The sequence below is a fragment of the Aotus nancymaae genome, unplaced genomic scaffold (genome assembly GCF_030222135.1).
Source record: "Aotus nancymaae isolate 86718 unplaced genomic scaffold, 86718_ANA_hifiasm-v0.15.2.pri h1tg000022l_1, whole genome shotgun sequence".
In the NCBI taxonomy this organism is placed as follows: Eukaryota; Metazoa; Chordata; class Mammalia; order Primates; family Aotidae; genus Aotus; species Aotus nancymaae.
Window position 1 is genome coordinate 48,538,027 of NW_026988435.1, and position 16,486 is coordinate 48,554,512.

Genomic DNA, 16,486 nt, shown 5'->3' on the forward strand with positions numbered 1-16,486 from the left:
CACAGCCGGTGTGTGAAACCACAGGCATTCTGCGACATTCACACGTGCCCAGCCAGCCCACCAACTCCAGTGCCTCAGGCGTCAGGGCCACGGAAGACAGCAGCTCCATCTGCTGGGCCCACCAGCCAGACACCCGAGAACGAGCAGTGAGGGTGGAGGGGAACAGCCACACTCAGGCGACAGTGCACGTCCAACACAGCCTGGCTGCACCCAGCAACGTGCCGAGCAATTTCACCAAGGCGGGGGCCAGGCATGCCAAAAAGGAACAAGGTCCCCCAGAGGTCATGGCCTGGCAGCGCACTTCCAGAAACGTCTGGTTCAGCACCAGCATACCACCCAACATTTATGAAGGCAGCGCGTGACAGCAGAAACCTCCGGATCCCACGTGTGTCTGCACTCATGGGCGGGGCTCACTCACCCTTCCCAGGAGCCGTCGGCCCTCTGCTGCCGCCGACAGAACTCTAAGCCCCGCTCGAGGGTCTCCCTGGAACACAGGAGATTGGCCCAATGAACAATCCGGCAAAACGGCAGTTTGCCTATCCCAATTCCACCCATTTCAGGGTCTCAAAACAATGAGCACGGTCTCCCTTAAAAACCACATAAAAATAAACAGTTTACACAGACCTATGAGGGTTTTTAAACGAAGCAAGTACAGGACACCAGAGCGGGAAGCAGACTGGCAGAGTCTGAAAAAGGGATGGCGAGGAAAGCAAGGCCCCGGGGGGAGCCCCGCAGACACGGCTGCGAACAGGAGCAGTATCACTGAGACCCAGCGGCCCAGGCTTGAGCAAAGCAAACAAAGGGAACTAGTAAGAACAGGAAAAAATCAATTAGAGAGAAAACAACACATTTAGAAGACAAAGAAGATCCATCCTAAATCTAACTGGTATTTCCAAAGACAACCAGTTCTCCAAAAGGCTGGAGTGAAGTGTCTACTCTGGTGTCAGCCTGCGGGACGTGAGACTCATCTTTAACCAGCAGGTCAAGCAGGACTGATGGGTGTCGGTCCTGGGACTAAGGTCCATGTGACTGCAGCTCCCATCATGCTCGCCAACTCCCTCTACCAACTCTCCCTTCTGGCTTTTGTGAGATGCCATCTAGAGAGGCCCCTGCAGCAAAAGGCAGTCAGCAGCTTCCAGCTAAGGAAGGGGATCCTGCCGAGGACCCCGTGTGCTCAGAGGCAGAGCCTTCCTCACTGGAAGCTCCGGCGGGACCCTGAGGCCGAGGACCTGCGAGGCTGCGCCTGGACTTCCGACTGACAGAAACGGTGAAGTAATAAATGTGTGTTCTTCTAAGCCACTAGGTTTGTACTAACATTGTCACCCAGCAATAGGTGAAACAGAGTCAACGTACAAATTCATAAACGCAATAAAAGAAGCGACAGGACTACACAGATATGGCGAGAAATAAGAACATTTTATGTATTACATTTGAAAACTCAGACAAAATGTACAAATTAGAAAAATTAACTTATCAAAACTGCCTCAATCAAGAAACAGAGAATCTAAACAGTCCTAAAACTATTAAAAGAATGAGTCAAAATCTAAACTTTTCCCAGAAAAAAAACTCTAGGCCTAGGAATTTTATAAGTGAATGCGACTAAGTTATCAGGCACACTCATTCTAATCTCACACAAACTCTTCCAGAGAATAGAAGGAGGAGGAACACTCTCTAGTTCGTTCCAGGAACCCAGAGAAATAAGATATGGAAAAGTGAAATTTTCAGGCTATTTCACTCATGAACACAGATGCAAAACTCTAAATTAAAACTGAGAAACTGAATACTGTCTTAAATACAAACCAATACGAAGGTCTATCTCAGAAATACAAAGGCGTCTTAACATTAGAAAAATCCATAATAATCCTCTACAAATTAACAAATGACACAAATATATAATCATCTCAAAGCAGACAGGGCAGTGTGAGACCAGCCTGGGAAACAGAGCAAGACCCCATCTCTATAAAAAATTTAAAAATTAGCTGAGCATGGTGCATGCTTGTGGTCCTAGCTACTCAGGAGGCTGAGACAGGAGGATTCCTTGAGCCTAGGAGTTTGACGCTACAGTGAGCTATGATGGCACCACTGCACTCCAGCCTGGGCAACAGAGTAAGACCCCATCTCTTAAAAAAAAAAAGAAGAGTTGATTGCTTTCCTTCAAGCAATGAACAATTAGATTTTAGCACTTTGGGAGGCCGAGGCGGGTGGATCACGAGGTCAAGAGATCGAGACCATCCTGGTCAACATGGTGAAACCCCGTCTCTACTAATACAAAAAATTAGCTGGGCACGGTGGCACGTGCCTGTAATCCCAGCTACTCAGGAGGCTGAGGCAGGAGAATTGCCTGAACCCAGGAGGCGGAGGTTGCGGTGAGCCGAGATCGCGCCACTGCACTCCAGCCTGGGTAACAAGAGCGAAACTCCGTCAAAAAAATAAATAAATAAATAAATAAATAAAAAGCAGGAGTTGCAATTCTCACCTCTGATAAAATAGACCTTAAAGCAACAAAGATCAAAAGAGGCAAAGAAGGACATTACATAATGGTCAAAGGATCAATGCAACAAGAGCTAACGATCCTAAATATACACGCACCCAATACAGGAGCACCCAGATACATAAGACAAGTTCTTAATGACTTATAAAGAGACTTAGCCTCCCACACAATAATAGTGGGAGACTGTAACATCACATTGTCAATACTAGACAGATCAACGAGACAGAAAATTAACAGGATATCCAGGACTTGACCTCAGACCAGGAACAAGTAAACTTAATAAACATTTATAGAACTCTCCACTTTAAATACACAAAACACACATTCTTATCAGTACCACCTCACACCTATTCCAAAAGTGACTACATAATTGCAAGTAAATCACTCCTCAATAATTGCATAGCATTTCATAGGTTTAAATGAAATATTGGTTGGCTGCTTGTTTGTTATTTTCTTCCCTTATTCCTTCCTGTCTCCATTGTTAAGCACAATTATTGGCATAAAAGAGGTTTTCAATTCCCATTTTTAGACTGCATTCTAGCCTGGGCAATAAAGCAATACTCCCGTCCTCTCTCCCTCTTCTTCATTCTTTTTTTTTCTTTCTCTCTTTCTTCCTTTTTCTTTAAAAAAATAAAATAAAATAAAAATAAAATGCCACATTTTATAAAATCTAGGACTTTGTTAATTTTTCTACCACTAAAGAAATGCTGCCAATTAAACTGTGATACATCCTTAATCGAAAAATGCATTCTAGTTTCAGAGATGCTAAAATGTAGAGAAAAAAATATATGACTTAGAAGTAATTGAACATGGTGGTAAAGATGACTGAATCCAGAACACAAAAATTAACTGATTATTTTACATTATATTGGAGATATCCCCCAGAAAGAAAAGCCACAAACATAAAAAAAAAATGCAGTAAGAGCTTCTGAGATAATGAAAAATATTTTTAGCAGTTTTTTGTTTTGTTTTGTTTTGTTTTTTGCAAAAAAAAAAAAAAAAAAAAAAAGAAGGATAAGGAAAAAAGAAAAAGAAAAAGAAAAATAATTAAGTGAGCCGAGGTCATGCCACTGCACTCCAGCCTGGCACCTGGTAACAGAATGGAACTCTGTCTCAAAAAAATAAAAATAAAAAAAATAAACAAATGCAACCTTAAATATCGGATTAAAGCTTGAGGAAAAATTTTGCCACAAAGGACATTATTGGAACAATTAGGCCAATTTGAACAAGGCCTGTAGATTAGTACTGCATCAACATTAACATTCTGACCTACACTTGCACAAAAGAAATACTCAAGCAGTTAGAAACACAGTACATCCTCTCTGCAACTTCTCCAGTGGTTCAAGAAAGAGCATCTCTGGAGCGCGAGGGAGGGAAGGCAGTGAAGCCTCAGAGGAGAGGAATCCTAGTAAGAGGTAACAGGAGCACTTTTTACTGATTTTGCAACTTTTCTATAAATTTGTAAATTTAGGGGAGAATTTAAGTCTGCGTAGTAAAACAGAATATTCCATATAAGTAGTGTTAAAGTAACTGGCAACCCCATACTGCATCTCAAAAATTCTCTAGGTAAATTTAAAATCTTAATATAAAAATCAGACTAATATATTTAACCATTTAAAAGTTAAAAACTTGGCCGGGTGCGGTGGCTCACGCCTGTAATCCCAGCACTCTGGGAGGCCAAGGCAGGTGGATCACAAGGCCAAGAGATCGAGACCATCCTGGCCAACATGGTAAAACTCCATCTCTACTAAAAATACAAAAATAAAAAAAAATTAGCTGGGCGTGGTGGAACACACCTTTAGTCACAGCTACTCAGGAGGCTGAGGCAGGAGAATCCCTTGAACCCGGGAGGCGGAGGTTGCAGTGAGCCAAGATCGCGCCACTACACTCCAGCCTGGGCGACAGAGCAGGACTTCATCTCAAAAATAAAAATAAAAATAAATAAATAAAAGTTTAACACTTACGTTCAAACACCCTAAAGTGATAAAAAGAACAAAGAAATTGAGGAGAAAATATCTGTAACATAATACACAAATACTTTATTGTGCTTAAAAATGAAAGAAAAACCATCCTAGTGAAAATTTTAAAAATGGCTGGGGGACTGTACTCCAGCCTGGATAACAGAATAAGACTCTGTCTAAAAAAATAAATTATAAAAAAAATGTTCTAACTTGGAAGTCACCAAAGAAATGCAGAGGAAACCCATGATGAAGTCACCACGGCCCCCCGTGTGCCACATCCAGGATCCGTTTCTACACAGTGACAACAGCTGACATGCGCTTCCCTGGCACCTCTCACAGTCCCTCCACTCTGCCAGGCTGTACTCTTGCCCATGCAGGCAGGGAAAGAGATGGGCAGAGAAGTGACCAGGCCAGGTCAGCCAGGAAGAGGGAGGGTTGGGGGCCCACCCAGGCAGGCAGACCCCCAGCCATACAGCTCTAGGGAATAATAATGGTCATGAATACATATTTACCAAGAAAATACCGGTTAAGGTTAAACTGGGGAAAAAGCTAAAAACAACAATGAAAACGGAAAAACAGCCCAGAGGCTACCGAGTGAAATGACACGACGCCTGTGCTGGAGGAGCACGCTCAATGGTGGGGCTTTGAGAAACCCCACCCAGGCACAGAGTGGGCCAGGCCTGAAGAGGGGCGGCAGACCACCATGGAAATGTGCAGACCAACAGCAGCGGCAGATTCTTACTCAGGGGCGAGGAGGGGGCAACTTAGCCTCTTCTTTGCATTTTTCTGTATTTTGCAAGTCTTGTTTGTAAAGCACCTGCTTTACTTTTATTACAGTGATTTTTAAAAGGTGATATATTTTTTAAAAGGCCAATTCTGTGAGTGTGGCTGAGGACAACGCACGCCCACTCCACACCGCCGGGCAGCACGTGGCCAAGGGCCGTGCCAGGCCAACCCCACTGCACACCGCCGGGCAGCACGTGGCCAAGGGCCGTGCCAGGCTAACCCCACTCCACACCGCCGGGCAGCACGTGGCCAAGGGCCATGCCAGGCCAACCCCACTTCACACCGCCGGGCAGCACGTGGCCAAGGGCCGTGCCAGGCCAACCCCACTCCACACCGCCGGGCAGCACGTGGCCAAGGGCCGTGCCAGGCCAATCCCACTTCACACCGCCGGGCAGCACGTGGCCAAGGGCCGTGCCAGGCCAACCCCACTCCACACCGCCGGGCAGCACGTGGCCAAGGGCCGTGCCAGGCCAACCCCACTCCACACCGCCGGGCAGCACGTGGCCAAGGGCCGTGCCAGGCCAAACCCACTCCACACCGCCGGGCAGCACGTGGCCAAGGGCCGTGCCAGGCTAACCCCACTCCACACCGCCGGGCAGCACGTGGCCAAGGGCCGTGCCAGGCCAACCCCACTTCACACCGCCGGGCAGCACGTGGCCAAGGGCCGTGCCAGGCCAACCCCACTCCACACCGCCGGGCAGCACGTGGCCAAGGGCCGTGCCAGGCCAATCCCACTCCACACCGCCGGGCAGCACGTGGCCAAGGGCCGTGCCAGGCCAACCCCACTCCACACCGCCGGGCAGCATGTGGCCAAGGGCCGTGCCAGGCCAACCCCACTCCACACCGCCGGGCAGCACGTGGCCAAGGGCCGTGCCAGGCCAAACCCACTCCACACCGCCGGGCAGCACGTGGCCAAGGGCCGTGCCAGGCCAACCCCACTCCACACCGCCGGGCAGCACGTGGCCAAGGGCCGTGCCAGGCCAACCCCACTCCACACCGCCGGGCAGCACGTGGCCAAGGGCCGTGCCAGGCCAAACCCACTCCACACCGCCGGGCAGCACGTGGCGAAAGGCCGTGCCAGGCCATGGAAGACAATGAACACAGTGCTTGCACCTGCGAAGCACAAGAAAACCCCTGCTCCACCCACGGCTTCCAACAAAAACACAACCAGAATATCCTCAGATGTTAAATGAAGCAGCACACTCCCACGTAACTCAGGGTCAGAGAAGAACAGTAGAAACAGAAAACACTTTCAGTATTTGTGCTGCAGCAGCGAGCACCAAACAACAGTTTTAATTGAACGATATATCAAAACTCGTTTATAGCCTCAAGTGCATATTTCAATACAAACCTGAAATCAAATATCTAAGCATTCAAGTTAGAAAAATAAAGGAGAAAGAAAGCAAAGGCCAGGTGTGGTGGCTCACACCTGTAATCCCAGCACTTTGGGAGGCCAAGGAAGGTGAATCACCTGAGGTCAGGAATTTGAGACCAGCTTGACCAACATGGTGAAACCCTGTCTCTACTAAAAATACCAAAAATTTAGCTGGGCATTGTGGCGAGCACCTGTATTCCCAGCTACTCGGGGGGCTGAGGCAGGAGAATCACTTGAACCCAGGAGGCAGAGGTTGCAATGAACTGAGATCACACCACTGCACTCCAGCCTGAGTGACACAGCAAGACTCCGCCTCAAAAAATATAAAAAAGAAAAGAAGAAAAGAAATTGATGAAACAAAAAATAAACTCTCCTAAAAAACAGAATCAAAGACTAAGACGGTTTTTGTTTTTTTTTTTTTTTTCAAAAGATCGGCATAAGATCTCAGAAGAAAGAAGAGGATGTCAGCGTTGAGCTCAGAGCCATCTAAGAGGATACGGAACACTCTGCGCCCATCAGTATAAAACTGAGTGGAAAAAGGAAGACTCCCAGACGGACACAAAAATGGAACATCTACTCAGTCCTATAAACTATTAAAGAAATTACACTGCACTCCAGCCTGGGCGACAGAGCAAGACCCCATCTCAAAAAAAAAAAAAAAAGAAATTGAGCTTCTAATTTAAAACCTTTCCTCAAAGAAAACTCCAGGCCCAACTGACATTTCCAGTAATTTTTCCCAAATATTTAAGGCAAAAATATTACGACCATTACATAAATTCTTCCAAAGAGTATTTTAAAAAACATTTTCCAACTGCTTTTCTGAGTTCAGTATCATCTTAACAGGAGAACCTCACAAAGACATTATGTAAAGAAAATTTCATATAATTTTATGTAAAGAAAATTATAGGCCGGGCGCTGGGGCTCACGCCTGTAATCCCAGCACTTTGGGAGGCCGAGGTGGGCGGATCACAAGGTCAAGAGATTGAGACCATCCTGGTGGCCAACACGGTGAAACCCCATCTTTAAAAAAAAGAAAGAAAATTATAGACCATTGTCTCTAATAACCAGAGCTGTTAAACTCCTAACAAAATATTCCTCAAATTGAATCTAGCACTATATAAAGAGTGCATTATGACCAAGGTGAGTCTACACCAGGTTTAACAAAAGTAAAAACTGTAATCATAGTAGGATAAAGAACCCGCAAAAACCACATGCCCTTTAACGTACCCTGTGACATAGCAACGACACTCCTAGGTACCTGACCGTGAGAAGTAAGTACCCAGGAGCCAAGAGTGTTCACAGGAGACGCTTCGTAAAAACCCAGACTGAAATCCTCCCCGGTGCTGAGGACAGGCAGCTAGACAGCACGGCACCTGCATTCAACCAGAGGCCCGAGGGAGAGGACGCTGCTGCTACCCCAGCCACCTGGCTAACCTCGAGCAGATGAGAAGGCAACACGAAGTCCACACCTCAGGGTTCCACCTAGACAAGGTTCAGAGCGAGCAACAGAAACCCACAGCCTGGCAGGCGTGCGGGCGGCCCCCTCATGGGGACGCCTGAGGGCTCTGGTGGCATCGCCATGTTCGATGTTGGCACCGGGACCTGTTTGCTTCAGAAGATCAACCTGTGCACTTTCCTGAATATTTGCCACCCTTAAAAACTGCTACTGGAACACAGGTGGAGCCGCAGATGAAATGTCTTTTTAACATTATTAAAAGATAGGGAGAAAATCCAGTTTTGTGTTGTAATTATGCTATTCTGAGCCCCAGTAGATACTTTGTAGGCTTTAGGGCATATAACTGCATTCAATAACCTCTGCAGGCTCCCACATCTACGTGAGTTTTGTTTCTGAGATGGGCCGCCAGGGCTGTGCTACAGAATGCTGCGTCTGGGCCTTGGCCCCCAACTTGGCAGCCCCCACACTGAGTGAGAGCATCCCGGGCCGAGGCCCTGCGTACCTGATCTCGGCTGCCCTGTGGTCTGGGAAATGCTTGTGGAAATGCTTAAGTGCCTGCATCACGGCCGAGGTGCACTCCACATACGTGTAGTCAATCATGATGTCCCCTGGGGAAGGGAAGGAAGAACCAAGGTGCTGAGTCTCACCCTGGCTGCCCAGGGCCTACAACTCAGGCCAAATCACGACAAGCAAGAGTGTCGCTGTGTGCAGAACCCGTGCCTGGATGCTGCCTCCCCGACCAACCTCCAGAGCAAACACTGGCCGGCCCAGGACACACACCTGTACTACGAGAGAGCAAAGATGAGGGGAATGCAGCAGAAAGCTGCAATCCCAGCCCAAAAAGCTATGTGTGATGGGTAGAGGACCAGGAAGGGGGCATGTGAGGTGCCCAAAGGTGGACCAGGGGTGAGATCCTGCCCCCAGACCAGTACAGTGACAGCCATGCACACACAGCAGCCTGCCAGTCCATGACGTGGGTCCCCTCAGTCCCCACAGACACCTCCCTGCAGGCGCTGTGGGATCCACGAAGTGGGCTCGCAACACACAGCAGCCTCCACAGAACATAAACCCTGTGGACTGAGCAGGAGCCAGTCCAGGCTGTGCATCTCACTGGAACCCTCCACCATCCCATCCCCTAGGCCTGACCTGATGCCCTCCTATCCACAACACAGGGATCCGGACACCCCCAGGGATGGAGGAACACAGAACAGCCTGGGCTGAGAGAGGACTCCAGACAGATCTGCTGGTGAACCTGGGCCCTTGCAGCCTCGGGCAAGGGGGAAAAGCTGGCTCCAGGGTTTGTGTACCACGGTGCTGGCCGACCACTCACCAAAGACCTCCGAGGGGTTCAGCAGCTCCAGCAAGCGCCCCCCACGCTTGGTCTCGTAGGTGGAGAACCCTCCGTCGGGATTCCTCATGTTCAGCAGCTGAAATCACAGAGCACCCGAGAACTCACCCACACGATGAGCACACGCAGACGCCCAGGCCACAGTGGAGCTTTCTAGAGGCAACACTAGGGCTGACAACCAGTGGGGCAGGAACGGGGGCAAGAAGCCGATTTCCACGTTAACCAAGCCCTCGGGTGCCCCGAGCAGCAGCTGCAACCTCAGCCGTCAGGGCCTCCACGCGCAGCCACCTGGGAACACGCCCCTACACGTGCCCATGACTTAGAAACCAAGTGTGTGCTGCTGCCAGAAACACACGCAACAGCCAGATGTGCTGAAAGAATGTGGCATCAAAACCAACGGAAACTCCTCCTTCAGACACCCAGTGGGAAGCACCAGAGAGAAAGCCGGGGGCCACACCGGCTCCCACAAGCATCGCGCTGAGCTGGACACCAGCCCTGCTGTGCAGGGCCCTGTGCAAACAGCACAGCAAGCCCTAGGGGTCCAGCCAGAGCTCACAGTTCTCCACATGCAAACGCCGTCCAAGGACAAGCTCCTACAGCCCGGCCCCCAGAGTGTGGGGGGGTGGGGCTCGTGGGGGTGGAGGTGAGCACGCAGCTCATCTGCAGACATGAGCTGTGGACGGGACTGCTAGGACCACAGCCTTACCACGGCCACCGCATCGCAGAGCCGCTCTCGGGGGATGTGCTCGGTTACATAGGGACACTTCTCCTGCAGGAGCAGCACGGCCTTCAAGGCCTCAGCCGTGCAGTCAGCAACAATCCAGCCACAGTCCAGCGTGCTGAAGGAGAAGCCGCCCTGCAGAACACGACCCGTAACCCTAGGCTGAGGGTGTCCACACCCCAGTCCTCGGAGCCACCTCACAGCCACACACATCCCTCCCCACCACAGAGCACCCAGTCAGGACGGGGGCCTATCCACCAAAGGTGTGGGTGCGGCCAGGGACCCAAGCTGGGCACATCTAGATGGAACTCCAGCTTCCAGCACAGAGACCCTCAGGGCAGCAGCTCACACCCTCAACACCTTCAGATCTCACAACGGGACAGGACAAGGCACAGGTGCCCCCCACCCCCACTGTAAACACGCAGCAGCAGCTGTGCTCATGCCTAATTTCACAGAACAGAACGCACCTGTGGTCACAGCCCACCCCGGCTGAGGTCTCTTCCCTCTGCCTTCCCCAGACGCCCTGGCTACAGGGCGTCCTGAAGCCCATATGTGCCATGACCACCCGAACCGCTCTAAGGCACGGCCACATGTGCAAGCAAATGGTGCCCCCATGTGCCAGGCAGCTCAGCAACATGAGGCATGGGCCCCTATGCCAGGCACACCCAAAGACGCCAAGGGAAGAGTCCTGCCTTCAAAGGGAAGGACCAACCTGCTGAGGGCAGCCTCCCCGGGGGATGGGGCAGGGACGGGGCAGGGACGGGGCTGGGACGGGGCAGGGACGGGGCAGGGACGGGGCCGGCTCCCGCATACCTTGCTCATCTGGCGGTAGTACTTCTGGTAGTCGGGAGGGTTATCTGGGACCTGGGCAGCATGGAGGGCGAATGTGGAAGCAGAGAACATGTCAGCACTGGGGACATCACTGAGACAGACAGGGCAGGACTGGAGAGGCAGGACGTGCCGGCCACAGCCCCCGCTGGTGCTGTGAGGCACCAAGGGCCCAAACCGAGAGCTCAGCACCCACTGCTGCTGGGAAATGTGACTGGCTAGCAAGGGCTGAAACTAGCCCAGACGGGAGGCATGTGACTCCCCTGTGATCTCCCCACTGGCCGGGAGGCAAGGAGGTGGCCCAGGCCTCTGTGGTGTGCTCTGCCAGGGGCTCCCGCTGCCTCCTGAACAACCCCAGCTTCGTGGACCTCAGCTCCTGGGCCGTCTCTCCTGCCTCAATGAGAAGGGAAGAGGCCTGGACTGTAGTAGGGTTCAGTCAACCTCCCCAAGTCTCCATCAACCAGAGCAAGTCCTGGGTAGGAGGCAGGAGGCAGGAGCAGTCCGCTGTAGGGTCAGCCACAGCAGGACAACGTCCCTCCCCTGCCTGAGCCCCAGACGGGTGCCAGCCTTGGCCACATGGAGGCCAGGAACACCCAGAGGGCCTGCAGAAGCAACGTCCTGATGACATCTGAAGGGACATGGTGAGACGGGCTGGGAGGGGAGAGGGGCAGCTGTTCCAGGCAGAAGGACACTGGCTGAGGCCGTGGCAGGGACAGTGGGAGACATGGGAGGTTAGGGCGCATGTATGGGATGACTGTGGCTGCAGACTGGGGTGTAGGCGTGTGTGAGACACTGAGGTCAAACTGGGGGCTGGGGCACCGTCTGTGGGCAGCTGATCCAGCAGGATGGACAGGGGTTTTCGCTGCAAACAGTCTCAGGAGGGAACGTCCACAGGCTGGCATCACCTCCGTGGGCAGAAGGTGCTTCAGAGACCCAGAGGTGGAGTCTAGGCTGCGCAGCTCAGGGTAAATGGCCCCTACCTGTGCCTGGCTCCTGCACACCATGGCTCCAACGGGAGCAGGACGCAGAACTGCCAGCACCCCCAGCACCCCAGCACCCCGCAGGCCTCACAGAGCTGCTCCGGGTGAGGTCAGCCCAAGGACGGGTGGATGGAACAGGGGTGGGGAGGGGCAACCTGAGAAACCAGCGCAGGGAACGGGGCAGGGTGGAGGTGAGGCGGGCACTTCTGCCTGTAGGAGATCCCAGCCCTGATCCCCCTCTTCAGCCCCCTCAGGGCCCCAGGCACAGGCCTCACCTGCGAGAGCCGCAGGAACTCATGTGCCTTCTGCAGGCAGGACGAAAACTCGGGCCTGTGGTGTCCACCCGCCTGGAAGAGACAGCAGGACAGAGAGGCTGAGCCGCCCTTGCACGGCCACCATGGCTGAGTGGGTCCCCGATGGTCCTGGCCACATCCTGCCCCGACTGGGAACCAGAATGAAACTGGCAGATATCTCCAGAGAGTGCCAGGGTTTCTTGCTGCACTTACCTTTAAAGACAAAAAATCAAAGGTCCATGAGATATGACAAGACAGAAGGGAGCAGAAGAGACCATCTATGGGTGCCAGCACCCCACCCGCCCAGCGAGCGTCTATGCCCAGAGGATCTCCAGCACCCCGGCGTGGGCAGGTCCTTTGAATGGCCCAGCCCTCAGGGCACTCCAGAAACACCTTCAGAATCCCACCAACCTCATTCCCACCAGCATAAAAATCCACTGTTGTTTCTCTGCAGCATTGGCTGGAGAATGCCCATAATGAGCAGTTCCAGTTCCAAGAGGCTGGAGTCCCCCTCCTGCCCACGCTGAGAAACAGCCTTCACCAGGCTCCCCTGCGCACACGGCCTCCAGCTCCTGCCCTCCCAAAGCCTCTGACCCAGCCCAACACCCAGGGCTGCTGGGCAAGACCGCCCCGTCCACAGCACCACCATCTCAACCAGAGGCCAGAGCCCAGGTCACTGGAAACTTCAAGGAGCCATAAGTGTGTGGCCAGCAGTGCTGCCCTCAGGTGGACGCGAGGGCTCACGTGCACAGGAAGGAAGGTCAGCTGAGGCTGAGAAAAGAGAATGAGCCACGAACCTCTAGCAGAGCTTGGATGGCGAAGGCAGTGTCCCAGATCTGTGAGCCGTTGGTACCCTACACACAAAAGACGGGCGTTACAGCAGCAGCAGCCTCCCCCACTCCCACCTACGGCCTCCAGGAGCCGACAGGCCCGAGGGCTGGATGCGAGGGCTCCCATCCAGCCAACACTCAACCTCAGGCTCTGAGCCCTGTGCACCCCTCATGGCTGACAAGGGCCTCAGAGAAGGCTGAGCCCTGCAGGCAGACATGGGTCAGGGAACCCCACCTTTCTTCATGGGTCACCAGGCAGGACAGTGTCCCTCTCAGGACACCTGTAGGACTGGACAATCCCCCAGAGGCTCAAGCACCCACACACAGAGCATCCAGCTGCCCTCGCCCAGTCAGAGCAGTGCACCTCAGTCATGGTGATGCCTGGAAATGACCCCATTTCTAAGTATACCTGAGGTGATGGAAACTCTGCACAAGGCTGGGAAGGCCCTACCTCAAATGTCACCCCGGACCTGGACTCCCAGATACATACGCTGGTCTCAATTCAAAGGGCCGGTGACCAAACCCCAGTGAGACAGAGCTGGACACTGACTGCAACAGACATGGGGATGGTGGCAGGGGGCGGCAGGGGGCAGAGGCATCCAGACGTCATGCACTGGAGGAACGAGCCAGCGACCACCAGAAAAGCACTCTCGCCAAAGAAACACAATGGGATAAAGCCTCAGTGCATGGCCAGTTCACAAAAACTCAGAGAACAGAGGGAGCAACCGGTCAGATCCGGAACGTGAAGCCCTTCAGGGAGGAGAAAAGAGGCCACGGGAGACTGCTGTGGACGAACAGGAGCTCAGATACCAACACGTGAGGGCCCGTGTGGGCCTGGCCTGAACCCTGACTCACACGCACCAACGGCAACGTGAGGACTACACCCGGGAACCGTCGTGAAGTTTGCTGGGTGTGACAACCACAGAGCAACTCTGTAAAAACACAGAGGCCCTCATTAGCCCGAGGTGCACTGAAGAGAGGGCGCAGCGGGGGGCTGGTCAGGGAGGGGCAGGGAGGTCAGGGCCTGCTCTGGGGCCGTTACTCATGTAACTCATCCACTTTGCATGTGTTTAGAAAACCATTTCACAAAACATGGACCGTGTCCAGGGAGCCTCGGGGGAGCTCAAGGCCAGCTGGGTGAAAGCCCATGGCTGGGGAAACCTGGCATCAAGAGTAGCCCTGGGGCGGGCAGTGCTGGGCCCCTGTGTGTCCATCCCAAACATGACCCCGGACACCTCTGGAGACTCCACATTTCCACACTGAACCAGGTGGGGGACAGAAGACAGACCCGCAGGGCATAACCCTCACCAGACCACAACACACAGGGCAACACTGTCTGGGCTTCTGACACACCCACTGTGATAATGCACAAAGGGGCACAGGCTCAGCCCAGCTGGACATAACTGGGGTCGACAGGGTCCCCAGAGCCAGGACAGGACCAGGGTCAGCCAGGACCCCGCCCTCAACACTGCCCTGCTGTCCCCAGGGCCACACCCAGGACAGCACCATCTAGACGCTGAGCGGGACGGCGTAGAGAAGGACCCGCAGTACACCGCATAGACAGTGCAGGCAGGGAGCCCACGGTTCCCGTGCAGCGGGCTGTTCTCCTCCCACCTCGATGACCAACCCGCTCCGTAGAGCAATGACCTGGAGACCACCACAACCTCCACCCGGAGCAGGCCACACCCAGGCGGATGCTTCCGACGTCACAGACCGTATAGCAGAACACAGCGCTGGCCCTTCCTAACGCAGCTCTCGGCTACTCTAGCCCACAGACTTCTGGGAAATCTGAGACACCTCGGGCCTCCCCCACAGTGGTGGCAGACGCACAACCCCTGGAGGGCAAGGACACGATCAGGCATCCGTGCCTGGAAACAAGTGTATCTTCTAAAAGCTCAGGGAAGGATCCAGAAAGAAACCGACTAACGCCACGTGGCCAAGTGTCCAGCACACCCGCCTGCTCCTCCTCTCCCTGGACGTGGCGATGGCTGCCTGCCTCCCTCCCTCGTGCTTGGTGCCCCTCATGACTGGGTTCCAGCCCACTTAGGGCAAGTTCCCAGGCAGCTCCCAGGCCCAGCCACACGCCACCACGGCCCTCCAGGCTCCTGTCCTGTGCACCCACAACCTTAAGAAGGAGCCTCTTAAGAGTGTCGCTGGGCGCAATGGCTCACGCCTGTAATGCCAGCACTTTGGGAGACTAAGGCAGGAGTATCACCTGAGGTCAGGAGTTCGAGACCAGCTTGGCCAACATGGTGAAACCCTTGTCTCTACTAAAATACAAAAATTAGCTGGGCGTGGTGCTGCATGCCTGTAATCCCAGCTACTAGGGAAGCTAAGGCAGGAGAATCACCTGAACCTGGGAGGTGGAGGTTGCAGTGAGCCGAGATCGAGCCACTGCACTCCAGCCTGGGCAATAGAGCGAGACTCCATCTCAACAACAGCAGCAAAAAGAGTGCATGGAGGAGAGGCCCCCACTAACCAGAGCCGCCTCCTGCCACGGTAACAAGAGGAGAGCGTCTGCAGCTCCGGGTCTGTCGTTACACGGGTGGGCCCACTCGGACCATCAGGGCAAAGAGCAAACAGGACAGCTGCAGACAGACACTCGAGAACTGTGGGCACCCACACAGGGACCGACGGCACCCACGGGGACACAGCCAGAGGCCTCGACTGACTCAGCGTCCGGTCACACGCTGCCGGGACTTGGTCCAGGAGGAGTTATTTCTGCATCTTAATGAACCCAGAAGGAAAAGTAATGAAGGGTAGAAATGACTGCAAAGGAATCCGGCAGCCGCAGTCCTGCAGCCCTTACCTGCATTTTCATGCCGTCAAGGCCCATCCTGTGAGGACAAAAATGCCCAAGTCAGGCGCGAGGAGAAAGCTGGAAGCCCAGCCGGCTACCCAGACCCTGCACTCAGGGAGGTCCCAGGGAGGGCATCTGTCCCCTCCCCCAAGGCCTGGCACTGGCCTGGATGCCGCCCCAGCTGGGCTGCTGGGCTGCTAGACTCCTGGGCGTGAGGCCCACACGCTAGAGAAGACAGGACACACTCACCCAGGAAGGGCGCACCCAAGCCAAAGGGCGGCAGGAGGCTCCCCAACCCCCGACCCCCGACCCCAGGCCGCCTCAGCCCTGCTGCCCGTGTTCGGTGCTGTGGGACCAACCAGGGCTTCCCACCATGGGACCGTGCTGTGCCATCCACGACAGGGGCCCACCTTCAGGGCATACTCCATGGCTGACAAGCTCCCCTTGTCCACAGGCCTTCCTGACGCCAACCTGCACCTGCCCTGCTGCCCACCACGCCCCTCCTCACTCTACCTTCTAGGACCACCCCACTCTTCGACTGGGTGGCAAATCTTCCAAGTCAAAGACAACCCTCGGTGGCTTCTACAACCCTCGGTGACACTACTGGTCCCTGGCGG

At 53.7% G+C, this 16,486-nt stretch overlaps 1 protein-coding gene across 10 annotated transcripts in view; it reads right to left on the minus strand.

The window, feature by feature from the left end:
* LSS (lanosterol synthase) overlaps positions 1-16,486 on the minus strand; it is a 34,369-nt gene that overhangs the window by 6,257 nt on the left and 11,626 nt on the right. For all 10 annotated transcript variants that reach the window (XR_010343949.1, XR_010343950.1, XM_064380268.1 and 7 more), the window contains 8 exons: positions 15,879-15,906; positions 13,037-13,093; positions 12,222-12,293; positions 10,952-11,002; positions 10,124-10,273; positions 9,400-9,496; positions 8,572-8,677; positions 419-484 (listed from right to left, as the gene is read on the minus strand). Coding sequence is in view for 8 of the 10 variants with exons in the window: in XM_064380268.1 (XP_064236338.1) it covers positions 419-484; positions 8,572-8,677; positions 9,400-9,496; positions 10,124-10,273; positions 10,952-11,002; positions 12,222-12,293; positions 13,037-13,093; positions 15,879-15,906 (627 nt within the window). In the remaining 2 variants the exon portion in view is untranslated. The remainder of the gene's footprint in view (positions 1-418; positions 485-8,571; positions 8,678-9,399; positions 9,497-10,123; positions 10,274-10,951; positions 11,003-12,221; positions 12,294-13,036; positions 13,094-15,878; positions 15,907-16,486) is intronic.